Below are 24,516 nucleotides of genomic sequence, written 5' to 3' on the forward strand. Positions count from 1 at the left end.
TACTCTCGTATGCTCGGCATTGCTGAAAAATCTGGGTAAGTAACTTTCTTAACCATGGCATTTTTTGCGCATACTTTGTCTATCATAGTTCTGTTATACGCAGAGAATTACATTCAATACTCAAATATGGAAAGCAAGCAGATGGCGACAGTTCGTCAACAGAAGAAACCTTTGCTATGCCTGAAGAATACAAAGGAAATGTTGGTAGGTTCATAGAAGATTCAAGAGCATCCGTGAATGGACACGCAAAACTGCTAAAGGCTCAGATAACCGAGATGTATGCAGCATTCGAGGCTTTTGTAGAAGAATGGACCAAAAAATTAAAGGATCTTAAAGAGGCTGCAAACGAAGTAGGTGCAGAACATGAAAAACTAAGTGCTCTACTCACCGATTTCATCCTTAATCTCTAGTTTATGTTGCAGTCTGTGTGTCCTGATGTTTTTATGATTTCTCCAGTATGATTGGTTGTATTATGTTGGTTCTTCTTTAGTATGAAGTATGTCGAACGATCTTAGAAAAATGGCGAGGTTCGATTTGTGATTGTATGTTAATGGTTGATGGTTATTTGTCAATAACAACTCCCAGGTGACTCCAAAAAACTTAGTCATTGAAATCCTCTGGTCAGAAATTACACACACTTTGTATTGAAGCTGATATGAACATTAATTCAAATCATTGCACTACAGTTGAGAAACTTGTGAGTTTTCTTTTAAAAATAATGTGACAACTTACAATAACAATGAACATGCAGTCTCTATTTCATTAAAAACTCTGCACTCTCAAAGTACATCAGTTAGGAATTTTTCTGGAATTCATATATGAGATCAACCTAGAACAGTTTTGTGGTACTATTTATCAATCATTTAAGCTGGGAAGATTGTAAAAAACCTCCTCGAAGACAACATTGGCTGTAACATTGGTGCTGGATCCATTGTCATCATCAATCAATATGTGAAGTCCACTCGGGGATGTGACCCGCGAAATTGCAACATACAACTGGCCGTGTGAAAACACCGACCGTGGCAAGTATATGCCTACCATATCCAGTGATTGACCTTGACTCTTATTAATCGTCATGGCATAGCATACCTGTAGTGGAAACTGAGTCCTCGTAAAATCAAATGGAAGATTAGTGTCACTTGGAATCATATCAATTCTTGGTATAAGGTGCCTGGTTCCCATCTGTGAACCACATAGAATCTCACACTCAATACTATTTTTCTTGCAGTCTGTAACTATCATCCTAGTTCCATTGCATAACCCTAAGATTTGATTCAAGTTGCGCATCAGCATAACAACCGCACCAACCTTGACTTTCAGTTCATGCTTGGGAAGACATGGCATATCTAATGAATTTAGATATTCAATTGGGAAGGAAGCATCAAAATCACTATGCGGAGAAACAGAATCTTCCATTGAATCCTGGCTAAGATAAGTGTGACAGGTACCCGGAATCTTTTCAAGAACTCTCACATTGATATCGTCAACCCAAACATTTGTAGGAGTTAGGATTGCTCTCGAACTCAGATATGCCTTTGAGCTCATACTACTTTCAAAATCCTTATAAACAATATCAAACAGCGTCTCAATTGGATGCCTACCTTCATTACGGACAACAAACTGATCAGGTATCTCGACTTTTGATTCATGATTAGCTTCAGCAGGAGAGATGGTAGGTAATCTCCCATCTCCAACAGCAAGTTGCCAGTCACTGAACTCTTTTATTCTTTTGTTCTCTTCAGCAGTATTGCCATCCCGTAAACGCATGTTTTGGCGAAGTAGAAAAACATCACAACTGTACCACAATTTAGAGCGATTGAAAGCAGCACCGACTACCTGAGCCCTCGTGGCCTTGCGAATCACAGGTAAAATCTGTCGATAGTCACCACCAAATACAATAGTGATACCACCAAATGGTTTTCTAGCTCTGTTGGAATCTACAGAAGACATAATGTCGCGCAAAGATCTGTCAACACACTCAAAGGCATGACGATGCTGCATTGGAGCCTCGTCCCAGATTATAAGGCTTGTCTGACGTATTAATTCAGCAAGATCTGACCCGTGATTTATTCCTGCAGTGGAACAATTATCAAGTTTGAGTGGAATGTGGAATCTCGAATGTGCAGTCCTACCTCCGGGAAGCAGCACCGCAGCAATGCCAGACGAAGCCACGGGGAGCACAATTTTACGTTGCGATCGAAGCTTTGCACAAATTGTCTGCCACAAAAAAGTCTTTCCACAACCTCCACTACCGTACACAAAAAAGGCACCGCCTATATTATTTTCAGCCTTGCCAATCACAGAATCGTAAATCTCTCTTTGTTCTACATTCAACTTTGCAAAATTAGAGTCATGTAACGCAGACATCTCCTCTACATCATAATTTGTTTCTTCAGCAATGAGTCGATTAACATCAGACTGGAAGTATTTTTCACCAGGAAAAGGAATGGTTGGGAAATCCCTTAAGCTCTTTCCAACGTCGTTCAAAAGCATCTCAATTTCTGCACGGAAGGAAATACAATAAGACCAAAGTATAATGAATAAGCTAATATTATCAAAAAACCACAATAAGCAGGCTCATAAAGTTATACTTTATAACTTTGATACAAAATTTATTATTACCAGCAAGGGTGTAATTTTGAATGTCTGATTCAGATAGTTGCAAAGAATTGTCATCACTCTCCTTCCGCTTCTTATGTATAATATCATCTGCCATAGACTGCCAGTGTAACTGCCAAAGGTTTCCAGGATTTGTAACAGAGCAGTAACATAAAATATTCACAAACATTTCACGCAGCTGATGAGCCAAAGATGAGTATGCATTCTCTTTCATGGCATCATGCCATTGTTTATCATTGTGCAGCAGACTTAGAGCACCACAGGCCTCTTTAAAAGTAGGATACGTGACGCCATCAATGGTTCTTATGTCTTCAAAAGACAACACTCCCTTCCTCCTCATTAACAGCATGCGAAGAAACAACAAATCACCTGCAGTTGCATGGACTTCTGAAACTCTGCCAACCACTTCTCCCCTTTGGCGCGGCTTCCACCTGCATTCCCGCGGCAACCACGTGAAATGACTTGGAAATTCCTGGTACGTGTACTGCCTGGCTTCAGGATACGTTTTATTTGCTACAAACCAAGCTTCAAGCTTAGAATTTCTTGAATCCGCCCTATCACATACCCCTTGGAGACTCTCTCCAGTTCTGAAGCTAACATATTTATTATTTGGTAAATGAATTGGAAGACGATCAACAGACGACCATCGAGAATGAATATCAAATCCAAAAATTCTCTTAGACGCTTCAGAAGCACAAATATAGCGACCATCTAGATAATTCTTGACCTCATTCATCTGTCGAGATTTATTATCTGCACTTACCACATTACCATTTCCTTTCGACTTTCGGAGCATCATCGTCGCGGTGTCATGTCCTTTTAAACAATGTTTGAATAGATACTTCAACGACCGAGAGTTATTACAAATCTCAATATTGATATGACACTGGAATCGCAACAACAGGTCTCGATTATATGGAACAACAAAACGATTGTCAAGGTCATGTCCTTTACGCTTCACCTTGGCTCCGGTATTCCGTCGTTTATAAACTGGAAAACCACAATCGTCAAAATAAGTGTTGCTGTTGTACCTACCAAAAATTAAATATAGCGAATAACTTTTTTTAAAACGATAGACTTCATCACACAAAGACACTATTAATATTAAACCATATTTTAAAATTATACCTTTTGGGGAAATGACGGGTACATTTTCCATTGGCCATACACGCTGAATAAGAGAAGTCCTTTCCGCAAGGGCCATGAATCATATAATTCCCAACAGCCTCATAACACTCCTGAAAGGCATATGTTAAGCCTATTTGTATTTAAGAGTATCAACTCAACTCTGATAAGAAAGAAAGTAAATTAGCAAGCACTATTGAAGGAATCCGTACGAAGAACGTCAAGTGATTTATTAAAATCATATGTCTGAAGAATTTCAGGATGCTGCTGCACACCACTGAAAGAAGTTCATTAATATGTTCAAGCCTCAGTGTACAAATAATATTTTGTAGCACGTCCAGAAGTCCAGAAGGTATAAAGTTTTAATACTTTATTTATTCAGAAGATTCCAAACTATTTCTACTTATGAAGAAGAACTACGAAGACAAAGACTCGATGAACAAGCCACTTCACAAATGTTTAACTGATAAAGAATATTTGATTCAGCTAGATACAGATGAACCAGACAGTACATTTGTGTGTCAGCTACTCAGATTAAATATTCTGCATCAACAATAGGTGGTCGTTCAATCAAGACAAAGGATCAGATCTTTTAAAAGGAAGTCAGAAGACCTGCTGCTGAAGAAGTGCTCAATATAATTATTCTTTTAATTAATTCACATCTCAAAATAATTATATAAGTTGTGTAATTTATTTATTAAATTAATTCACACTCGAATTAATTTAATTTATGAATTTATATAATTAATATAATTAAGTGGATAATTATTGGATTAATTATATAAGAAAAATCATTGTTTATATGCTTTTTGGGCACGGTATGACAATCCAAAGGATTGTCATACCGCACCATGACATCTGCCTTAGTCAGGAGGCATGACAAACCAAAGGTTTGTCATACCGAATGACTTAGGCATGACAATTGATCATTGTCATACCGAAGTCACAAGGTATGACAATCCCTTGGATTGTCATACCGTTTGTCATACCACTTCAAGCCTTAGCCTCCAAGTTTTGATTGTCATACCTTCCCACTGATTGTCATACCGTTTGTCATACGGATGTCATACCTATTCGAAATCAGCATGACAATGCTTGTAATTGTCATACCTTCCCACTGATTGTCATTCTGATTGTCATACCTTCCCTTAGATTGTCATACCTTCTCATTTGTGCCATGACAATGCTTGTAATTGTCATACCTTTTGTCATAGCACTTGTGTAATTGTCATAGAGCTTCCTAAGGGTTGTCATGCCTAGCTTTGTCATACAAGTTCAATGGTTTGCCTATATATATGGCTTCACCACTTCATTTGTTCAATGTTCATTGCATTGTAAAGCTTTCAAGTTGTGCTAAACTTGCTATTGTTTAATCCACAGTTTTCTGTGCTTTGATCACTCGGTTGTTTTAATCACTAAACTAGAATACATCCTGTCGAATTTATTCTACGAACTAGTGGACATTAAAACGAACCATATTAATTATATAACGACTTAAAAATTGTTATATTAATTAATTTAAATCTGATTAACAAGTTAAACTCCAATCAGATTATTCCGCCGCGATTATTTTGTGACGATTGTATTCAACCCCCCCTTCTACAATCGTATCTGGACCTAACAATTGGCATCAGAGCAGTTGATACCATTTTCCGTATCAGATCCTATACACACTCTGTAACGTCCAAATATTTTTTATTCGAATTAATTTTATTCCAAAAATTAATTTTGATTTAAAATATTTTTCTTTCAAAAATCCAAATCTCATCCAAACACTATTCACTTCAAATTCAAATATTTTTAATTCGAATTATTTTTTTTTAAAAAAAATAATTTTGATTTAAAATATTTTTCTTTCAAAAATCCATTTCTCTTCCAAACACTATTCATTTTAAATCCTTAAAAAATGAGTACACAAAAGATCAGTAGCATTAAAATCCCACCGTTCAGCAAAGAACACTTTGGCCTATGGAAGAGGCACATGTTCCTATTCCTCCGCACCGCGAACCGAAAATACATCGGGATTTTGGACAAAGGTGTTACTACACCGATGAATGTCATATTAGCACACGAAGAGGATGGTGTGTTAATACCTCATCAGATCATTCCAAAAGAACTTTCTGAGTACACAGATGAAGAGAGTGAACAGATGAACTTAGATGATGCTCTTCAACTAATATTGGTGGAATCTCTAGATCCAGTAATGTACAATGCTGTTGTAAATTGTAAGAACGCCAAGCAAATCTGGGATACGTTAGAGATTATCAATGAAGGCTCAGAGGAAGTTAGGGAAAACAAGAAAGAGATACTGATGGCTCAGTATGAACAGTTTGGTTCCCATCCCGGTGAAGGGATTTCAGAAGTATTTATCAGACTTAATAATTTGATAAATAATTTAAATCTGAATGGGAAATTCTACGACAGGAAAGAGGTCAACATGAAGTTTCTCCTAACCCTTCCGGAACATCTGGAACACAGAATCACTGCCATCAGGGAAAGCAGAGATCTGAATGAGGTGTCTCTGGAAAAACTCTACGGAGTTTTGAAAACTTATGAACTCGAGCAAGTTCAAAGCAAGCAGAGATATGGATGGGGTAAAACACAGAACCAGTCGAGAGCTCTAGTTGTTGAGTCACCTGTACTGGAAGAAAAGAAGAAGGATGTTGTTGTTCCTTCTAAGACTACTCAGGAATTTGTTGTACCTGAGATTGGTCAAACTGTTTCTTCCAGTGGTGATGAAGAGTTCTATACAATGGAAGAGCTTGAACAGTTAGAAGATCAATCTCTATCACTGTTTGCCAAGAAGTTTGGAAACATGAGATTCCGGAAGAACCCTTCCTATAAATATAAACCTACTGTTAGTAAGTTTCAGAAGGGAGGCTATTCATCTTCTACAAGCAAAGGAGGATACAAGACTGGGATGGTGGACAGAAGCAAGTTCAAATGCTTCAATTGTGGTGAACCTGGACACTTTGCAACTGAATGCAAACAGCCCAAGGTTCAAGGAAAGAGAAAAGATTCGTATGATGAGCTGAAGCAGAAGTATGATGCACTGGTTAGAAAGCATCATGGTACTTCTGGAAGTCAAAGCTTCAAGAGCAAATCATATCTAGCAGAAGGGAAAAGCTGGGATGATACAGATAGTGATGAAGAAGAGCAGATTGGGAATGTTGCTCTCATGGCTAATGCTGGATCATCTTCACCTCCTCCTGCTGGAAGCTTTCAGGTAGATCCTACATGCCCTAAACTGTTTATGCAATTAGGACTCGAAAGAGATGATGCTATTAAAAGGTTGAAAGCTGCCAATCTTAAAATTGATACTTTAGTCTTAGATATTCATGCTTATAAAATGAATGAGATGAAAGTATTAAAACCTAAAATAGAACAATTGACTATGGATTTAGGATTACAATGTGCTAAAGTCAAAGTTCTAGAGAAAGGTGAGATTGCTTTAAGACTTCAGCTAGACGAAGAGAAAGTGAAATGTAAAGCCTTTAAGGATGCCTCCATGATAGTCAAAGAACTTAATGATAAACAAGAGATCAAGAGAACTGTTGGAATAGGTTTTGACTATAACAAATCTGTAGGTAAGGCTAGTAACATTACTCCCTTTAAGAAGAGTGCTGAGGAAAGAGGAATTCCTTTTGTTTTGAAAGATTCCCTTAAACCTTTGTTTAAAACCTCAGAAGCTGAACCTCTTTTAGAGACTCCTGTTGTCATTAGATATGAACTCAAACAGGAAGACCTTAAATTGAAAGAGAGTAATGAGAAGAGAGATGAGATCCTGACATCACTGAAACCAATCAAAGTGAAAGGCAATGTTAGGTTGCCTAAAGCTGGTTTAGGTGTCAACTCTGAGAGAACTAAATTCAACAAGCCTAATAGTTTTGTGAATAGTAAAAACAAGAACAATAGATGTCATTCTACTGAGAACTTTAAATCTGATAACAAGGTTAGAGTAGAATCTATTGATGTTCCTACTACTATGACTTATACTCCTGTTGTTCCTACTTTTGATGCATGTCATAAATCTTGTAGTGTTGATAATTGTATGACTTGTGCTTTCAATTTGATGTCTGCTTATTTTAAAAATTTGCATGCTAAAAATGAAAACACATCACCTAGACAACACACAAACAACAAGCATGCTAGATCAAAGACTGCTAGTCCTACTCGTGTTAGGAAGGAGACTTATGTTCCAAAGCCTAAAACTAAGGTTTATAAGGCTGTTGTTAAGGAAGTAAGTTCAGTCAAGAGTGAGCCAAGTATCAGTCCAAGAGGCTCTGTTGTTACACCTGATAGAAATCAGTTCTTTAAGTTTGCTGGACCCAATCAAGTGTGGGTCCCAAAGGATGTTTAATCAAGTTGTCTTTTGCAGGGTGCCAGTGGAATTGTTCGTGTTACCTGGGTGCTTGACAGTGGAGCGTCAATGCACATGACTGGCAATAGATCCCTGCTGGAAGACATAAGAGAAGGAGCTGGCCCAACAGTGAGCTTTGCTGATAATAGCAAAGGTCGTACTGTGGGATATGGCAAGTACAAAATTGGAAAGATCATCATAGAAGAAATTGCTATAGTTGAAGGACTTCAACATAATCTCCTGAGTGTCAGTCAGTTTTGTGACAAGGGATATTATGTTCATTTTGAAAAAGAGATATGTATCATTAAACACATCAAGGATAAACGTCCTTCACTATGTGGCATAAGGAAAGGCAATATATTCGTAGCTGATTTGTCTTCAGGACCTGGAAACGAAGTTCACTGTTTCTACGCCAAAGCGTCTGCTGAAGATAGTTGGTTATGGCATAAGAAACTCTCACACCTCAACTTCAAAACCATGAACTCTCTAGTCAAGAGAGATCTTGTGAGAGGTTTGCCTTCCCTGGAATTCTCATCTGATGATCTCTGTGAAGCTTGTCAGAAAGGAAAAGCTAAGAGAGCATCTCACAAAGGCAAGACCATCAATACCATTACAAATCCACTCCATTTATTGCATATGGATTTGTTTGGTCCCGTGAATGTTGCATCAATTGATGGAGGAAGATATGCCTTGGTCATTGTGGATGACTTCTCGAAATTTACTTGGGTTTACTTTCTGGCTTCTAAGGATGAAACCCCTATGACAGTGATTGATCATATAAAGTTAGTTGAATTGGATAAAGGTGTGCCAGTCAAAGCTGTAAGGTCAGACAATGGCACAGAATTCAAGAATCAAACTCTAATCAACTTTTACTCTGAAAAGGGAATTAGAAGGCAGTATTCAGCACCAAGGACTCCACAACAGAATGGAGTCGTCGAAAGAAAGAATCGTACATTGATTGAAGCTGCAAGGACTATGATTGCTGAATCAAAGCTTCCACTGTACTTTTGGGCTGAAGCTGTGTCTACTGCCTGCTATACCCAGAACAGAACTTTGATCAACAAGGATCATATGAAAACTCCATTTCATTTGTATAACGACAAGAAACCATATGTCAAACATCTTCATGTTTTTGGAGCCAAGTGTTTTGTTCTCAAAGATGGTGAAGAGAACTTGAACAAGTTTGAGCCAAAGGCATCTGAAGCAATTTTTGTTGGTTATACAATAAGTGCTTATAGAGTTTTTGTAATTGATACTCTGTCAATGAAAGTTAGTGTCAATGTTACATTTGATGACACTAAACTACCAAGTTTACAATCTGCTGATCCATCTGAATCTCTGAAGTTTGACAACTATCCAGATTCTGATTCAGATGATGATGTGCCACCTGAGGTTGCAACAGGTGATGTCATCAATAATGATAATGATCCAGGCAATGGTGGAGGAAATGGCAATAATGCTGGAGATTCCACTGATGCCAGTGGTGGATCATCAAGTCAACCTGGCAACAACTCAGGGGGAGCTGATGGATCAACTAGTCATACACATCAGCCTAATGATAATACAGCTGAATCATCAAGGACACAACTTCCAAGGGAAAGGATTTGGAGCAGAGATCATCCCTTTGATCTGATTATTGGTGATCCTGATGTTGGTGTAAGGACTAGAAGTGCTACGACAAATGAATGTCTATTCTCTGGTTTTCTTTCACAATTAGAACCAAAGAAAATAGATGAAGCACTTGCTGATCCTGATTGGGTTCTTGCCATGCAAGAAGAACTCAATCAATTTGAGAGACAAGAAGTCTGGGCCCTGGTTCCAAGACCTAAAGGAAAGTTTACAATTGGATCTAGATGGGTCTTCCGTAACAAGTTAGATGGTGATGGCATGGTTGTAAGAAACAAAGCCAGACTGGTTGCAAAAGGTTATTCTCAGGAAGAAGGAATTGACTACGATGAAACCTATGCTCCAGTTGCTCGTCTTGAAGCCATCAGAATATTTCTCGCATTTGCTGCACACTCCAACTTCAAAGTTTATCAGATGGATGTGAAAAGTGCATTTCTGAATGGAAAGCTAGAAGAAGAAGTATATCTGGAACAGCCCCCTGGCTTTGAAAATCCAGAATTTGCTGATTTTGTGTACTTCCTATTCAAAGCTGTCTATGGGCTTAAGCAGTCACCAAGAACATGGTATGACACCCTCTCTGAATTTTTAATTGAAAATAAATTTACTAGAGGTGTCATAGACAAAACTCTCTTTTACAAATTGCATGATAATGATATGATATTTGTTCAAATATATGTTGATGATATTATATTTGGTTCTACTAACGATAACTTGTGCAAGAGGTTTGCTAAGTTAATGCAGAGTAATTATGAGATGAGTATGATGGGTGAACTATCCTACTTCCTTGGTCTTCAAGTAAGCCAAAAGGAAGATGGAATATTCATTTGCCAGTCAAAGTATGTCAGAGATCTTCTAAGAAAGTACAATCTAGAAGACTCTTCTCCGGCAAAGACACCCATGGCCACTGCCACAAAGCTTGACCAGGATAAATCTGGTAAGAAAGTTTATATTACAAGCTATCGAGGTATGATTGGCTCATTACTTTATCTTACTGCAAGTAGACCAGATATCATGTTTGCAACATGTTTATGTGCTAGGTTTCAGGCTGATCCCAAGGAATCACATCTTATAGCCGTCAAAAGAATCTTTAGATATCTTAAGGGTACACCTGGTTTAGGTATTTGGTACCCTAAGAATACTGGTTTTGACTTAACCGGCTATACAGATTCTGATTATGCAGGTTGCAGGATTGATAGAAAGAGTACGTCTGGAAGCTGTCAATTTCTAGGACGTCGGTTGGTTTCCTGGTACAGCAAGAAGCAACACTCAGTGTCCACTTCTACTGCTGAAGCTGAGTACATAGCTGCTGGCAGTTGCTGTGCTCAGATTCTCTGGATCAGAAACCAATTAAATGATTATGGTATTTCTGTCGACAAAATTCCAATATTTTGTGACAATACCAGTGCCATAGCCATTTCAAACAATCCAGTGCAACACTCCCGGACCAAGCACATAGATATCAGGTATCATTTTATTCGAGAACATGTCATGAATGGAACTGTGGTGTTACATTTTGTACCCACGGCTGATCAAATTGCTGACATCTTCACTAAACCACTTGATGAATCCACTTTCTCTAAGTTGGTTTGTGAGCTAGGGATGTTAAATATGCCATGATTCTCTTTGTATATATTATATATTTGTTTTATATATTATTATATATTTGTGTGAATTTTCTGTGTAATTATATGTATTTTATTAGATTTTATATAATTGTTTGTAAATTATCTGATAATTTTCTGTGTAATTATGCATGTTCATATAAGTCTCTGTTAATTTTCTAAGTGCTGCATACTCCCCTGTATTATTTTTCAAGCATTTAGATAATTATTAGTGTCTATTTTGTATTTTTCAAAATTAATTAAGCATAAATATTAGTTTTTAAGTTAATTCATTTTAATGAATTAAAGTTAAATTCATAAATATTTATATTTAATTAAAGTTGAATTTTACAAAATATTTGTGTAATATTTTAGATATTATTTATATTAGGTTTTTGATTTTATGTGTAAAAAGGTTTTATTTCAAAAGAAAATCAAAAATCATAATATTTGTATTTCTTTTTCTGTTTTTATTCATTTTAAACTCGGTATGACATTTTTCACAATGTCATACCGTGTGCTTTTTTCTTTTAATTCCATCGGTATGACAATTATCGATTGTCATACAAGTGTTGTGTAACATCGGTATGACAAATCTTTAGTTTGTCATATTAATGTCTCTGTGGTGTGTCATACACGCTTTAAAACCTCGGCATGACAATCCAAAAGATTGTCATACCGAGTTCTTTCACCAACCACTCGCCTCTGTTAAAACTCGGTATGACAATACAAGTGATTGTCATACCGAAATTTCAAAACCCCCTATGACATTCAACTGCGTTGTCATACTGCCATTCTCATATACATACAACCGTACACACACACGACTTCATCGTTTCCACTTCGATTTTTCAAGTTTTTTCGATTAAAACTTGCTGGTTACTTGTTTCAAGCATCTCATTGCTTGCTGGTTACTCTTTAATCACGATTTTAAGTCGAAATTCTGCCAAATTTCGTTCAAACCGAGTTCGACTGAGTCGAACGAGTTGGGTTGTTTTTGACCGAGTTCACACAAGTCAGTGCCGAGTTCGTGATTACTGGACCTTGGATTGTCTGTGTTGATCGTTTGTTAGTTGATTTGGGGCAAAAAAATTTTCGAAACCCTCTTTTGGTATTTCGAATTTTTAGGGTTTTTAAGTGATTTAGGGACTCGTTTGGCTAAGTGAAGATTAGTGGGACTTAATTGAGTTATTGTGGATTTATATTGGCCATTTACAATTTAATTAATTTTTAATTCGAGTTTAATCAATTAATTCGAATTATTAATTAATTGGTTAATTGTTAATTAATTATTAATTGAAATTTGCGAGAAATTTGAGAATTAACATTTTATTTGAAAAATTCTCGTTTAATTCAATTTTTAATTATAAAATGGCTGGCCAATTTGTTATCGGTGAGACCAACTACAACGGATATTTGGACCCTGATTCCAGCTTAGAGAGATTCCGACCTTGGGTGAGGTTTCTGAATAGTCAAAGCTTAGTCAGCACGGCCATCACTGCTCATGCTGATTTACAGATTCGTCCACTCCAAGACTTCTACTCCTCTGCACTCAATACCACTCTCTTGGACAGCTACAGGGTTTCTGGAAATATTACTGGTGGTCGGAGCATTACCATTTCAGTAGATGATGTCAACAGAATTCTTGGGTTTCCCCGAAACAACTTTGCTGAGATTCCGACAGATGCTGAAATTACTCAATTCTTTCAGACCATTCTTTATCAGGGAGAGATACATCTACCAAGAATGCTGAAAGGGAACTTGAAACCTGAGTGGGATTTATTCTTCGATACACTGGCAAAGGTCTTTTCCCCAACCACTCGAAGTAACTTCAATATCATATCCTCCCTTCTTCAAATCATTGGATTCTGCATTGTTCACAATCGACGAATCAACTTTGGCAAGTTGATTCTTCAGTCGATTCTAAAGAAGTTGGGACCACTCAGTAGTCGATCAGTTGCACAGAATCCCAGGGTTGTCTGTTTTTACCCTCGGTTCTTAATGCTGTTTTTGAATGATAAGATGACGGACGCCGAGAAGAATTCATACTTCAACTCTCCAATTGCACCAACTCAGCGTGTCTGTACGAAGTTGATGAAAGCTCTGACAAACAAAAGAAAATATGAGAATCTTCCACTCATAGTGACTCCATACCTGATGGAGCAGATCAATGCTCAGCCACAACAACTTCATCAATTCCAAGTGGCTCAACCTCAACAGCAACAGCCTCAACAAGCTCAACAACAACAACAGCAACCACAAGAACCAGAACCACTTCAAATACAACAACCAGAACAACACCAATCACCACATCAATCCCCACACCAATCTCCATACCAATCACCACACCATTCCCCTCTGCATCAAACACATCAATCACAATCATTTGAAGACGAACCTCAGGAATACAACTTCTTCGAAGCTCAACCGTCTTCATCTGAACCACTACCACAACAACAACACACCCACTATATACCACAAACACAATCAACCTCCCAACCTTTACCTGCTGACTCAACATCAAATCCAGAGTTGCAGTCCTTTCGACAGGACCTACAGGTAGCTCAGGTACTTTCTGACTTCTCGTCTAATTTTAATATTGATGTATCAGATTTTGTTGGTGACATTGATTTTGTTTTCCAGCCTACCAGCAATGAACCTGACAACACACAGGTTCATAACCTAGCTGAAGATTCTCTTCAACAAATATTCGTTTCTCCAAACACATCAACCAACACTTCAATGCAACCTGTTCGTAAAGTTGCGAGGAAACGGAGTTCGAGTAGTTTAACGAGTCAACCCGCAGCTCTGTCTTCCATTAAGAAGCCTAGGTTGGAAGCCCTGGAGACATCTGCAGCCTCATCCTTGCCTTCCCAAAAAGGCTTGGACTTGGAACAGGCAATGAAACAGTCTCTGGACTCATTCTCTCAACAGAATGAAGCCATTGAAGTTGACCGCTCTGCCACGGTACCCTGTACAGAGTCAAGCACTGCGCTAGCACTCACGCTAGTGCAAGACCAAACAAATTCACAGGTTACTATGTTTACTGATTGCACAGATTTTCAAAACCAGTTTATCATGTATGAAAACTTTTCTGATCAAACTTTCTTTTCTGATCAGGCGGTACTTGGCAACGTGCAAGTAAACTTGCCCTCACAGGCTTCCGGAGGACAGTTTGTTCCTCCACTACCTTTGAACCCATCTCAGGGGGCATTGGTAGTTTATACAGGTACAGCTGGAAGAGTGCAAACAATGAGTGATGAAAGGCAAACACCGAGCGATACACATGCACGTGAGGCTAGTGAAACAGCTATGAGTGTACGTGAGGTGAGTGCACACACTGACCCGGCTCTGTTTGAGGAACAAATGTCTAAGCTTAGAGCTGAATTAGCCCGGATGATAGCTGAAAATGAGAGGCTAAAGGGTGCACAGTTGGTGACCCTAGAGAAGAAAGCTGATGAAAGGCCATCCAGTTCTTCCAGGGATGAGCTTAAAGGAGAAATTCAAGAGTTGACTGTTGAGATGAGATCTAATCATGCACTGTATATGTCAAAATTTGATGATATCGACAGAAAGCTGGATCAACTCCTCAGGAACTCAAAGTCAGATGCTGATACCTCCAGAGAGGATCCCTCAACTAAGGGGGAGAATAGAAGAGATAGAGGAGGAGATGGAGACAAAGGTGACAAGGGAAATAGTTCAAATCAAAGCAATAAAGGGAATACTTCTGAATCTGTCCCTGACGAAATAGTTCAAATCAAAGCAATAAAGGGAATACTTCTGAATCTGTCCCTGACACTTCTGGAAAGTCAAAAGGCAAGGAGCCGTTACATCAATCTGAGGATGTCTTCAATTCTGATAATTATGATGATTTTCCACAAGACATGGATGATGATGACGTCTTCGATGCTACTTACCGTCAAGCAGAGGAAGAAGGTAAATTTGAGGAGAGCTATTTATTCCAAGATGAAGAACCTGTTGATCCTGAACACGAAGAAAATGTCCGGAAGTTTAAAGCTGAGAATGAAGCTAGGAAGCGTAAGCTTCGAGATTACCAGAAACTTCTAGAGGACAAGTTAATAACAGAAGAGCAAATCAAGAAAGAAAAGCAGAAAATCTATGATGCTGCGTGCAAGCAGAAGAATCTTGATATAAAAAGGAAAGTTGGAAAAAGCTGGGACATAGCAAAGAGGATTTTCAATGGACCTCAAAGGGAGCCTTTCAATGACAGAAAGTTCTTATCTCTGATCTACGATCTTCGAGAGGTAAACCCTGACGAGGATATCTTTATGCATGCCCTTGCTTTAGAAATTGATTACTTGACTGTTGGAGTCAATAACTTGCTAGAACAGTGGGAGCTGATTGTATATACACGGAGAAATGGTTCATTCAGATTATCTGTTGAATTTCTTAAATCATTCTCTGTGTCTGAGCTCTGGGTACTTCGCAATAAGGTAAAGCGATGCTCCAACCTGAACGAACTCCTTCGTGATAAGCTGTTGGATTGTGTTGTCTTCAACAGTCCACAGGTTGTCAAGAATCCATATTGTGTAAAGTTCGTTCACAAGGAGCTCTTAAGCACTGTCTATCTGAATGAAGAGGCTTTATCAAAGTATCCTGCTAAGCAACTGGCTCTAGCATCCACTCTACTTCGAACCAAGGGCTTCGCTTCTAAAGCCAAGTCTGATGCTGATGATGTGATTCTAGCTTACTGCACCCGAAGGAATATTTCTCAATATTTCCGGAGGATGAAGAATGTTACAAAGGCTCAGCCATCGGACTTCCAGGAAGACCCTGTAGAGATGGAAGTGTTACATCAACTGGCTCTGGCACGAGAACGTAAGAAGCGTGGTGAGTCCACTACATCAGAAGTGCCATCCAGAGAAGAACCGTCAACTCCTGTCCTTCACAGTTCAGATATCGAAGAAGGAGAAGTTGATCTTTAGATTTGATAAGGAATTTGTAATATATGTTCAGTAAGAACATCCTTATGTAATCTAATGTACTTGTTTGAATTCTGGTGAATGTTTAATGAAAAACCAGAAACTTTTTGCTATTTACAATTCATGTTTAATCCTTTGTCTTATCTGTTAGTTGAGTTATCCTCTCGATAATTTGCATGTTATGTTAACAAACAAATAGGGGGAGATTGAAAGGCATATGTTAAGCCTATTTGTATTTAAGAGTATCAACTCAACTCTGATAAGAAAGAAAGTAAATTAGCAAGCACTATTGAAGGAATCCGTACGAAGAACGTCAAGTGATTTATTAAAATCATATGTCTGAAGAATTTCAGGATGCTGCTGCACACCACTGAAAGAAGTTCATTAATATGTTCAAGCCTCAGTGTACAAATAATATTTTGTAGCACGTCCAGAAGTCCAGAAGGTATAAAGTTTTAATACTTTATTTATTCAGAAGATTCCAAACTATTTCTACTTATGAAGAAGAACTACGAAGACAAAGACTCGATGAACAAGCCACTTCACAAATGTTTAACTGATAAAGAATATTTGATTCAGCTAGATACAGATGAACCAGACAGTACATTTGTGTGTCAGCTACTCAGATTAAATATTCTGCATCAACAATAGGTGGTCGTTCAATCAAGACAAAGGATCAGATCTTTTAAAAGGAAGTCAGAAGACCTGCTGCTGAAGAAGTGCTCAATATAATTATTCTTTTAATTAATTCACATCTCAAAATAATTATATAAGTTGTGTAATTTATTTATTAAATTAATTCACACTCGAATTAATTTAATTTATGAATTTATATAATTAATATAATTAAGTGGATAATTATTGGATTAATTATATAAGAAAAATCATTGTTTATATGCTTTTTGGGCACGGTATGACAATCCAAAGGATTGTCATACCGCACCATGACATCTGCCTTAGTCAGGAGGCATGACAAACCAAAGGTTTGTCATACCGAATGACTTAGGCATGACAATTGATCATTGTCATACCGAAGTCACAAGGTATGACAATCCCTTGGATTGTCATACCGTTTGTCATACCACTTCAAGCCTTAGCCTCCAAGTTTTGATTGTCATACCTTCCCACTGATTGTCATACCGTTTGTCATACGGATGTCATACCTATTCGAAATCAGCATGACAATGCTTGTAATTGTCATACCTTCCCACTGATTGTCATTCTGATTGTCATACCTTCCCTTAGATTGTCATACCTTCTCATTTGTGCCATGACAATGCTTGTAATTGTCATACCTTTTGTCATAGCACTTGTGTAATTGTCATAGAGCTTCCTAAGGGTTGTCATGCCTAGCTTTGTCATACAAGTTCAATGGTTTGCCTATATATATGGCTTCACCACTTCATTTGTTCAATGTTCATTGCATTGTAAAGCTTTCAAGTTGTGCTAAACTTGCTATTGTTTAATCCACAGTTTTCTGTGCTTTGATCACTCGGTTGTTTTAATCACTAAACTAGAATACATCCTGTCGAATTTATTCTACGAACTAGTGGACATTAAAACGAACCATATTAATTATATAACGACTTAAAAATTGTTATATTAATTAATTTAAATCTGATTAACAAGTTAAACTCCAATCAGATTATTCCGCCGCGATTATTTTGTGACGATTGTATTCAACCCCCCCTTCTACAATCGTATCTGGACCTAACAACTCCGGGTCTGTGTCCTTATCCGGGATTTCAGCCGTTACCAACTGATCAATCTGGCCAGGACTCTTTGGCTTGTCATTTGGGTGTAACCACACCAACATGTGTGCGTGTGGCAAACCACGCTTTTGGAATTCAATTACGTGCATCACTGTGGAGACAAAGCGCAATAATTAATATCACATGATTCGTCGCAAGAATCATTTGCAAACGCACAATTTAAAACTATTACCACTAATAAAGGATAACAATCTTATCAAAAGTATATAATAACATTTGAGCAAAACTTACAGCCGATACACCGACCAAAATAATTCTTCTTTTTAATAAGTTCTATGAGCTGATCAAGCTTAAGTTTGCAGACACGAGCAATAACATCAGGTGCATCAGAAGCCTTTACACCTGGTAAGTGCTTCATCATTTCAGTTATCTCAGGCCATTTGGTATTACACGTCATTGTGAGAAACAACGAAGGATGTCCAATTGAACGACACAAATCCAATGCATCTTTGAAGTACTGCGACATATATCGCTGTGATCCTGTAAATGATGCCGGGAGTATAACACGCTTGCCAACCTGACTCGGATCATTATCACCTTTCCTGAATGCATCGCGTACAGAGTTGTATAGATCAGACCGAATAGTTGTTTGATTGCCGCTTATCCAGTCCAACCTATACTGCTCAACAGCTGTGAAGGCATCGACCACGTATTGCTGCCACAATCGACCACCCATATGAGGTGTCAAGCCTTGAAATAACATAGAAAGATAAGAACGAATTAGCGTAAATAGGTGCACTGGTATGAAACAACAAAACTGAATTTAAACAGGTTTTAAAAACACATGTTACAATGCTTAATAATCAGAGTAGTAACCTTCGTCCGGCCTTATCATCAGCTTGTAGGAATAATACTCCATCATCGACACATGGTCACGATGCTTCGATCCAGACTCTATATCCCCATCATTGTGATATTGTTCATTGTCGGTTCTTTTATTCTGCTTCTTACTTTTTCTAAGAGGGATTTTAGTATGGAAACCGTCTTCTCCCAACGGAAAAAGCAATGGATATTGGAGCTGCATAAAATAAACATCTGTTTCCTACACTCTTTTCAACTCCTTCTGTCGTGTCTCAACCACGGTGTCCCTAAATCCAGAAGTGTCCTCGTTTTGATTAACAATCAAACCACCAACCTCATCAGAGGGACCAACTTGGTTTGGCCTCCCATTAGCCGCCTGCGAGGAGACCAAAACCAACCTGAACTCATCTTGCTCATTACGTTTGAATCGCTCTCTAGCTGTATGGAATTGCCTAACCAAGTTATTGTGTGTGTGCAGCATTCCCTGTATGTCCTCCACAATACTGGGATCAATATCCTCACTGACATTATCCCCAAAATAATTTAACCTATTGTTCAATTCATTCTCTGTGTCGTAGATGTATAACTGTGTTAGGAATCAATAATTTTTGATGATAACATAAACATTTTGTAACATGTCTTACTTAGAATCTTTATCAAATTTCAGTTGTAATTGTTACATTTCTTGTCTTTGGGAATTATCAACGGATGGGTAGAATAGGATGGCTAATTGTAAATATCCAATGCCATGTAATTTTATCTAAGTGAAGGATATTCAACTGATGAGATGTAACTGTTCAACTGATGAAGACTGGATGATGTTTCAACTGATGAAAATCAAGCATTCAACTGAAGACAAAGTGTTCGACGGATGATGCTGAGGAATTCAACTGATGAGACTGGAACAGCATTCAACTGATGGAGTTTGTAATTCATTCAACTGATGAGCCAGGCATTCAACTGATAAAGTCAAGAGCAGTTGAAAGCAACCAGAACTTTCAACTGATGAAGCAAAGAGCAGTTGAAAGCAACCAGAACTTTCAACTGATGAAGCAAAGAGCAGTTGAAAGTGACTAGAGCTTAAGTCTGACAAATCACATGGATCGAATTACACTAAAATAGACATGGAAGCCTAATTAGGAAAATAAAGAAGAAGCAGAAACATACTTATCTCATGCAGTGCAATCTGGATCAAATCAAGGTGATGGTCAAAGATGAAGACATCTCAGAAAGCATGCATAAGACAAAGTTGTGCAGCATTGTTTTTAGATTAGAGTGCATTTTGTAATCTAGCTAAAAGCTTTGTAAAACTTGGAGTATATAACCAAGTTAGTAGCATCAGTTGAACTTGTTCAAATTACTTGAGAGAAAAATCTGAGAGTTAGAACTTGTTTGAGTGATGAACCAGCAGCTGTGCGAATTGTAAAACAATCCACAGATTCTTCTATATAAAATCTCACGGGTGGATCATTCAATCCACCCGTATTTTTAATACTTGGTGTTTTTCTGTTTATTGTGTTCTTAGTGTATTGTTCTTGAATCTTTTAAATTTGTAAAAGATTGTATTCAACCCCCCCCCTTTTACAATCTTTCTCATAGTTGGTGTAAAATAACAATTGGTATCAGAGCGAGGTTCCCAACAAACAGGGAAAAAGATCAACACTGCTAGAGAAAGATGGGAAAGAAGGATGCTGGAGTGAAGATTCCTGTCCTTGACAAAGACAACTATTTTCACTGGAAAGTGAGAATGCATCTGCATCTGTTGTCCATTGATGAAAGCTATGTGAACTGTATTGAAAAAGGACCTCATGTCCCCATGAAGGTCTGCACAAGTATTGGAGCTGATGGTGAAGACATGGTAGGTAAGATGATTCCAAAACCTATCCATGAATATTCTCAAGAAGATACTGAAGAAGTGCACAAGGACAAGAAAACCATGAATCTTCTGTTCAATGGTTTGGATCAAGAAATGATTGATAGTGTTATTAGCTGCACAAGTGCCAAAGAAGTTTGGGACACCATCAGGACCATCTGTGAAGGGAATGAGCAAGTGAGAGAGAACAAGATGCAGCTTCTGATTCAACAATATGAGTCATTCCATTTCAAGGCTGGTGAAAGTTTGAGTGATACATTTAACAGATTTCAAAAACTGTTAAATGGTCTAAAGCTCTTTGGTAGAGTATATCAAGTTAAGGATTCAAACTTGAAATTCTTAAGAGCTCTTCCTAAAGAATGGAAGCCCATGACAGTCTCTCTCAGAAATACACAAGAGTTTAAAGACTATACTCTAGAGAGACTGTATGGAACCTTAAAAACTTATGAGCTTGAAATGGAGCAAGATGAAGAGATTGAGAAAAGCCAAAAGAAAGGGCATTCATCTTTGGCTCTAGTTGCATCTCTGGAGGATACTGTCAAGGACAAGGGAAAGTCTCAAGTTGAAGAAACTGAGAAGTTGGTCAAAGAGGAGAGCTCAGAGTCAAGCAAAGGAAGAAGAAAGGAGAAAGAAGTAGCTGATTCTGGTGAAGAAAGTGATGGAATTGATGAACATCTAGCCTTCCTGTCAAGAAGATTCTCCAAACTAAAATTCAAAAAGAATTTTAATTCTGCAAAATCTTTTAAAGGCAATCCCAAGTCTGATAGAAGCATGGTAGACAGATCAAAATTCAAGTGCTTCAATTGTGGGAATGCAGGTCACTTTGCAAATGAGTGCAGAAAGCCTAAAGTTGAGAAGAAGTCAAGTGAAAACATTGACTACAAAAAGAAATATTATGAACTTCTCAAACAAAAGGAAAGAGCATTCATCACAAAGGATGATTGGGCAGCTGGAGATGATTCTGATGAAGAGGAGGAGTTTGTCAATCTAGCTCTAATGGCCAACTCCACAGATCAAGAAGAGAACACTGGAAGCAGTAGTCAGGTATTCACTACAAACTTAGTTGAGTTAACTAAGGATGAATGCAATGCTACTATTAATGAAATGTCTACAGAATTATATCATTTGCATGTTTCTTTAAAATCTCTTACTAAGGAAAATAGTAGAATTAAGGAAGCTAACACCTTTCTTAGTGATAGAAACAGTGCCTTGGAAGCTCAATTTATTGAGTTTGAGAAGCTGAAAATTGAGTGTCAGACAGCCAAGGATGATCTCTTGGTTGTTCTGAAAAGAGAAGAGATCATAAGAAAGCAGCTTGATAAGGAACAAGAGATTATTGCCAAATGGAAATCTGGTAGGGATGTTTCCACCAATATCATCAACATGCAAGGTAGAGAGACCTTTGTAGAGAATGAGTGGAAGAGGAATAAGAAAGTGCTTGAGAAATCTGGGAGCAGTTCAGGTGATGAGAATACTGATGATGATCATCAGTTGAAGAACAAAGTCTCAACTGATGAGAGTCATCAGTTGAACAAAAACTCATCAGTTGACAAGAGTGTTCTCAAGAAGCTTAACAAGAAATATGGTCCTGTTAAAAAGAATTTTGTTAAAGGTGAGAATAGTTCTTCTGAGACCAGTGATAGTGTTAATAACACTCTTCATTCCAGTAACAAGAACAAGAAGAAGTTGGATACTAGTGAGCATAAATCTGAGGAGACTAAAAAGAAGAAAGGAAATAGAAATGGCAAAATAGGAGTTAACAAGCACACCAATTACACTCCCAATGCTAGTGCTCTTAGGAAAACCTGCAGTAAGTGTGGTAGTGTAAATCATTTATCTGCTAATTGTAAAACTGTGGTTGCTCCTAATTTATCCTTGCCTATTCCTATGACATATGTTCCTCACATGAATTTATCTGCTATGAATATGATGCCTGGTTTATTGCCTCACAATCCTTACTCTCAGCCTAACATGCCATATATGTTCAATCCTTACTTCAATGCCTTTAACATGCCTCAATTTCATTCAAATTTGCATGGAATGAACAATTTATGCATGTCTCAAAGGCCTGCGTTTGAAAACAGAGTTGATGTTCCAATTTCTCAACCAAAACCAAAGATTGAACCAATTCAATCCAAGGAAAAAGTTGAGAAAGTGGAAAAGGCTGCTAAGACTAACAAATCTGGACCCAAAGCAATTTGGGTACCAAAATCAACTTGATCTGTTTGTGAAATGTGTGCAGGGAAACCACAAGAAGAATTTGTGGTACTTGGATAGTGGATGCTCCAGGCACATGACTGGTGATTCCTCCCTGCTCACAAAGTTTGTGGAGAAAGCTGGCCCTAGCATTACCTTTGGAGATGACAGCAAAGGATATACTATGGGATATGGCTTGATTGCAAAAGAGAATGTCATCATTGATGAAGTTGCATTGGTGTCTGGTCTTAAGCACAACTTGCTTAGCATCAGTCAGCTCTGTGACAAAGGTTACAAAGTTAATTTCACTCCTGCAGCCTGTGTTGTCACCAAAGAAGATGACAACAGTGTGGTTCTGATTGGACAAAGGAAAGGAAATGTGTATGTAGCTGACTTCAATTCTGTAAAGTCTGAATCTATCACTTGCCTTCTCAGCAAAGCAAGCTCAGATGACAGTTGGCTATGGCATAAGAGATTGTCTCATCTAAATTTCAAAACCCTGAATGAGTTAGTAAAGAAGGACTTGGTAAGAGGTCTACCCAAGCTGGAATTCTCCAAAGATGGATTATGTGGAGCCTGTCAGCTAGGAAAGCAAAAGAGAAGCTCTTTCAAAAGCAAAACTCTTTCATCAATTGTGAAGCCCCTTCAGCTCTTGCATATGGATTTGTTTGGACCAGTCAACATCATGTCTATTTCAAAGAAGAAATATTGCCTAGTGATTGTTGATGATTTTTCAAAATTCACTTGGACTTTCTTCCTGCATTCTAAGGATGAAGCTGGGAAAATCATCATCAATCATATCAAGGCATTAAACAACAATCCAGATGTCAAAGTTGGAAGGATAAGAAGTGACAATGGAACAGAATTCAAGAACTCTGTGATGAAAGAATTTTGTGAAGAAGAGGGAATTATTCATGAGTTCTCTGCACCAAGAACTCCACAACAAAATGGTGTTGTTGAAAGGAAGAATAGAACTCTTATTGAGGCTGCAAGAACCATGATTAATGAAGCTCAACTTCCAACCTATTTTTGGGCTGAAGCTGTGAACACTGCTTGTTTCACTCAAAACATTTCACTAATTACCAAACCTCATAATCTAACTCCCTTTCAACTCTTCAAAGGAAAGAAGCCAACAATTAGCTTTCTTCATGTATTTGGATGCAAGTGTTATGTTCTAAGAAATCAAGGTGAAAATCTTGGAAAATTTGAGGCCAAGGCAGATGAAGCTATTTTTGTTGGATACTCTGATGGAAAATCATTTAGAGTATATAATCTGAGAACCAACATTGTTATGGAATCAATCCATGTGGTTTTTGATGATAAGAAGATTCAAGGATTCTCAGATGAAGGATTTCATGATAATCTCAGATTTGAAAATGAAGGTGAAGGTGATCTGTATGACAGTGATGATGATGATGACATTATTCAAAATGTTGGAATTAATCCTGGAATTAATATTCCAACTGATGACCCTCTGGTGCAAGAAACAACTGCAATTGGAAATTCAACTGAAGCATCAGTTGAAACTACATTGGAGGGATCAGTTGAAACACCTCAAGGATCATCAGTTGAAAGAATGTCTCAAAGTTTCAATCAGTCT

General features: G+C 37.9%; 1 protein-coding gene across 1 annotated transcript; it reads right to left on the reverse strand.

The window, feature by feature from the left end:
• Window positions 1-855: 855 nt before the first annotated feature.
• Window positions 856-13,717, reverse strand: LOC108225973 (uncharacterized). Its single transcript, XM_064080105.1, has 4 exons — window positions 13,598-13,717; window positions 3,748-3,857; window positions 2,623-3,650; window positions 856-2,501 (listed from the first exon to the last, which is right to left on the reverse strand). The coding sequence occupies exons 1-4, from the start codon at window positions 13,715-13,717 to the stop codon at window positions 856-858; spliced, it is 2,904 nt and encodes a 967-aa protein (XP_063936175.1).
• Between the last annotated feature and the right edge of the window lie 10,799 nt (window positions 13,718-24,516).

Source organism: Daucus carota, chromosome 6 (assembly GCF_001625215.2).
Source record: "Daucus carota subsp. sativus chromosome 6, DH1 v3.0, whole genome shotgun sequence".
Taxonomy (NCBI): domain Eukaryota; kingdom Viridiplantae; phylum Streptophyta; class Magnoliopsida; order Apiales; family Apiaceae; genus Daucus; species Daucus carota.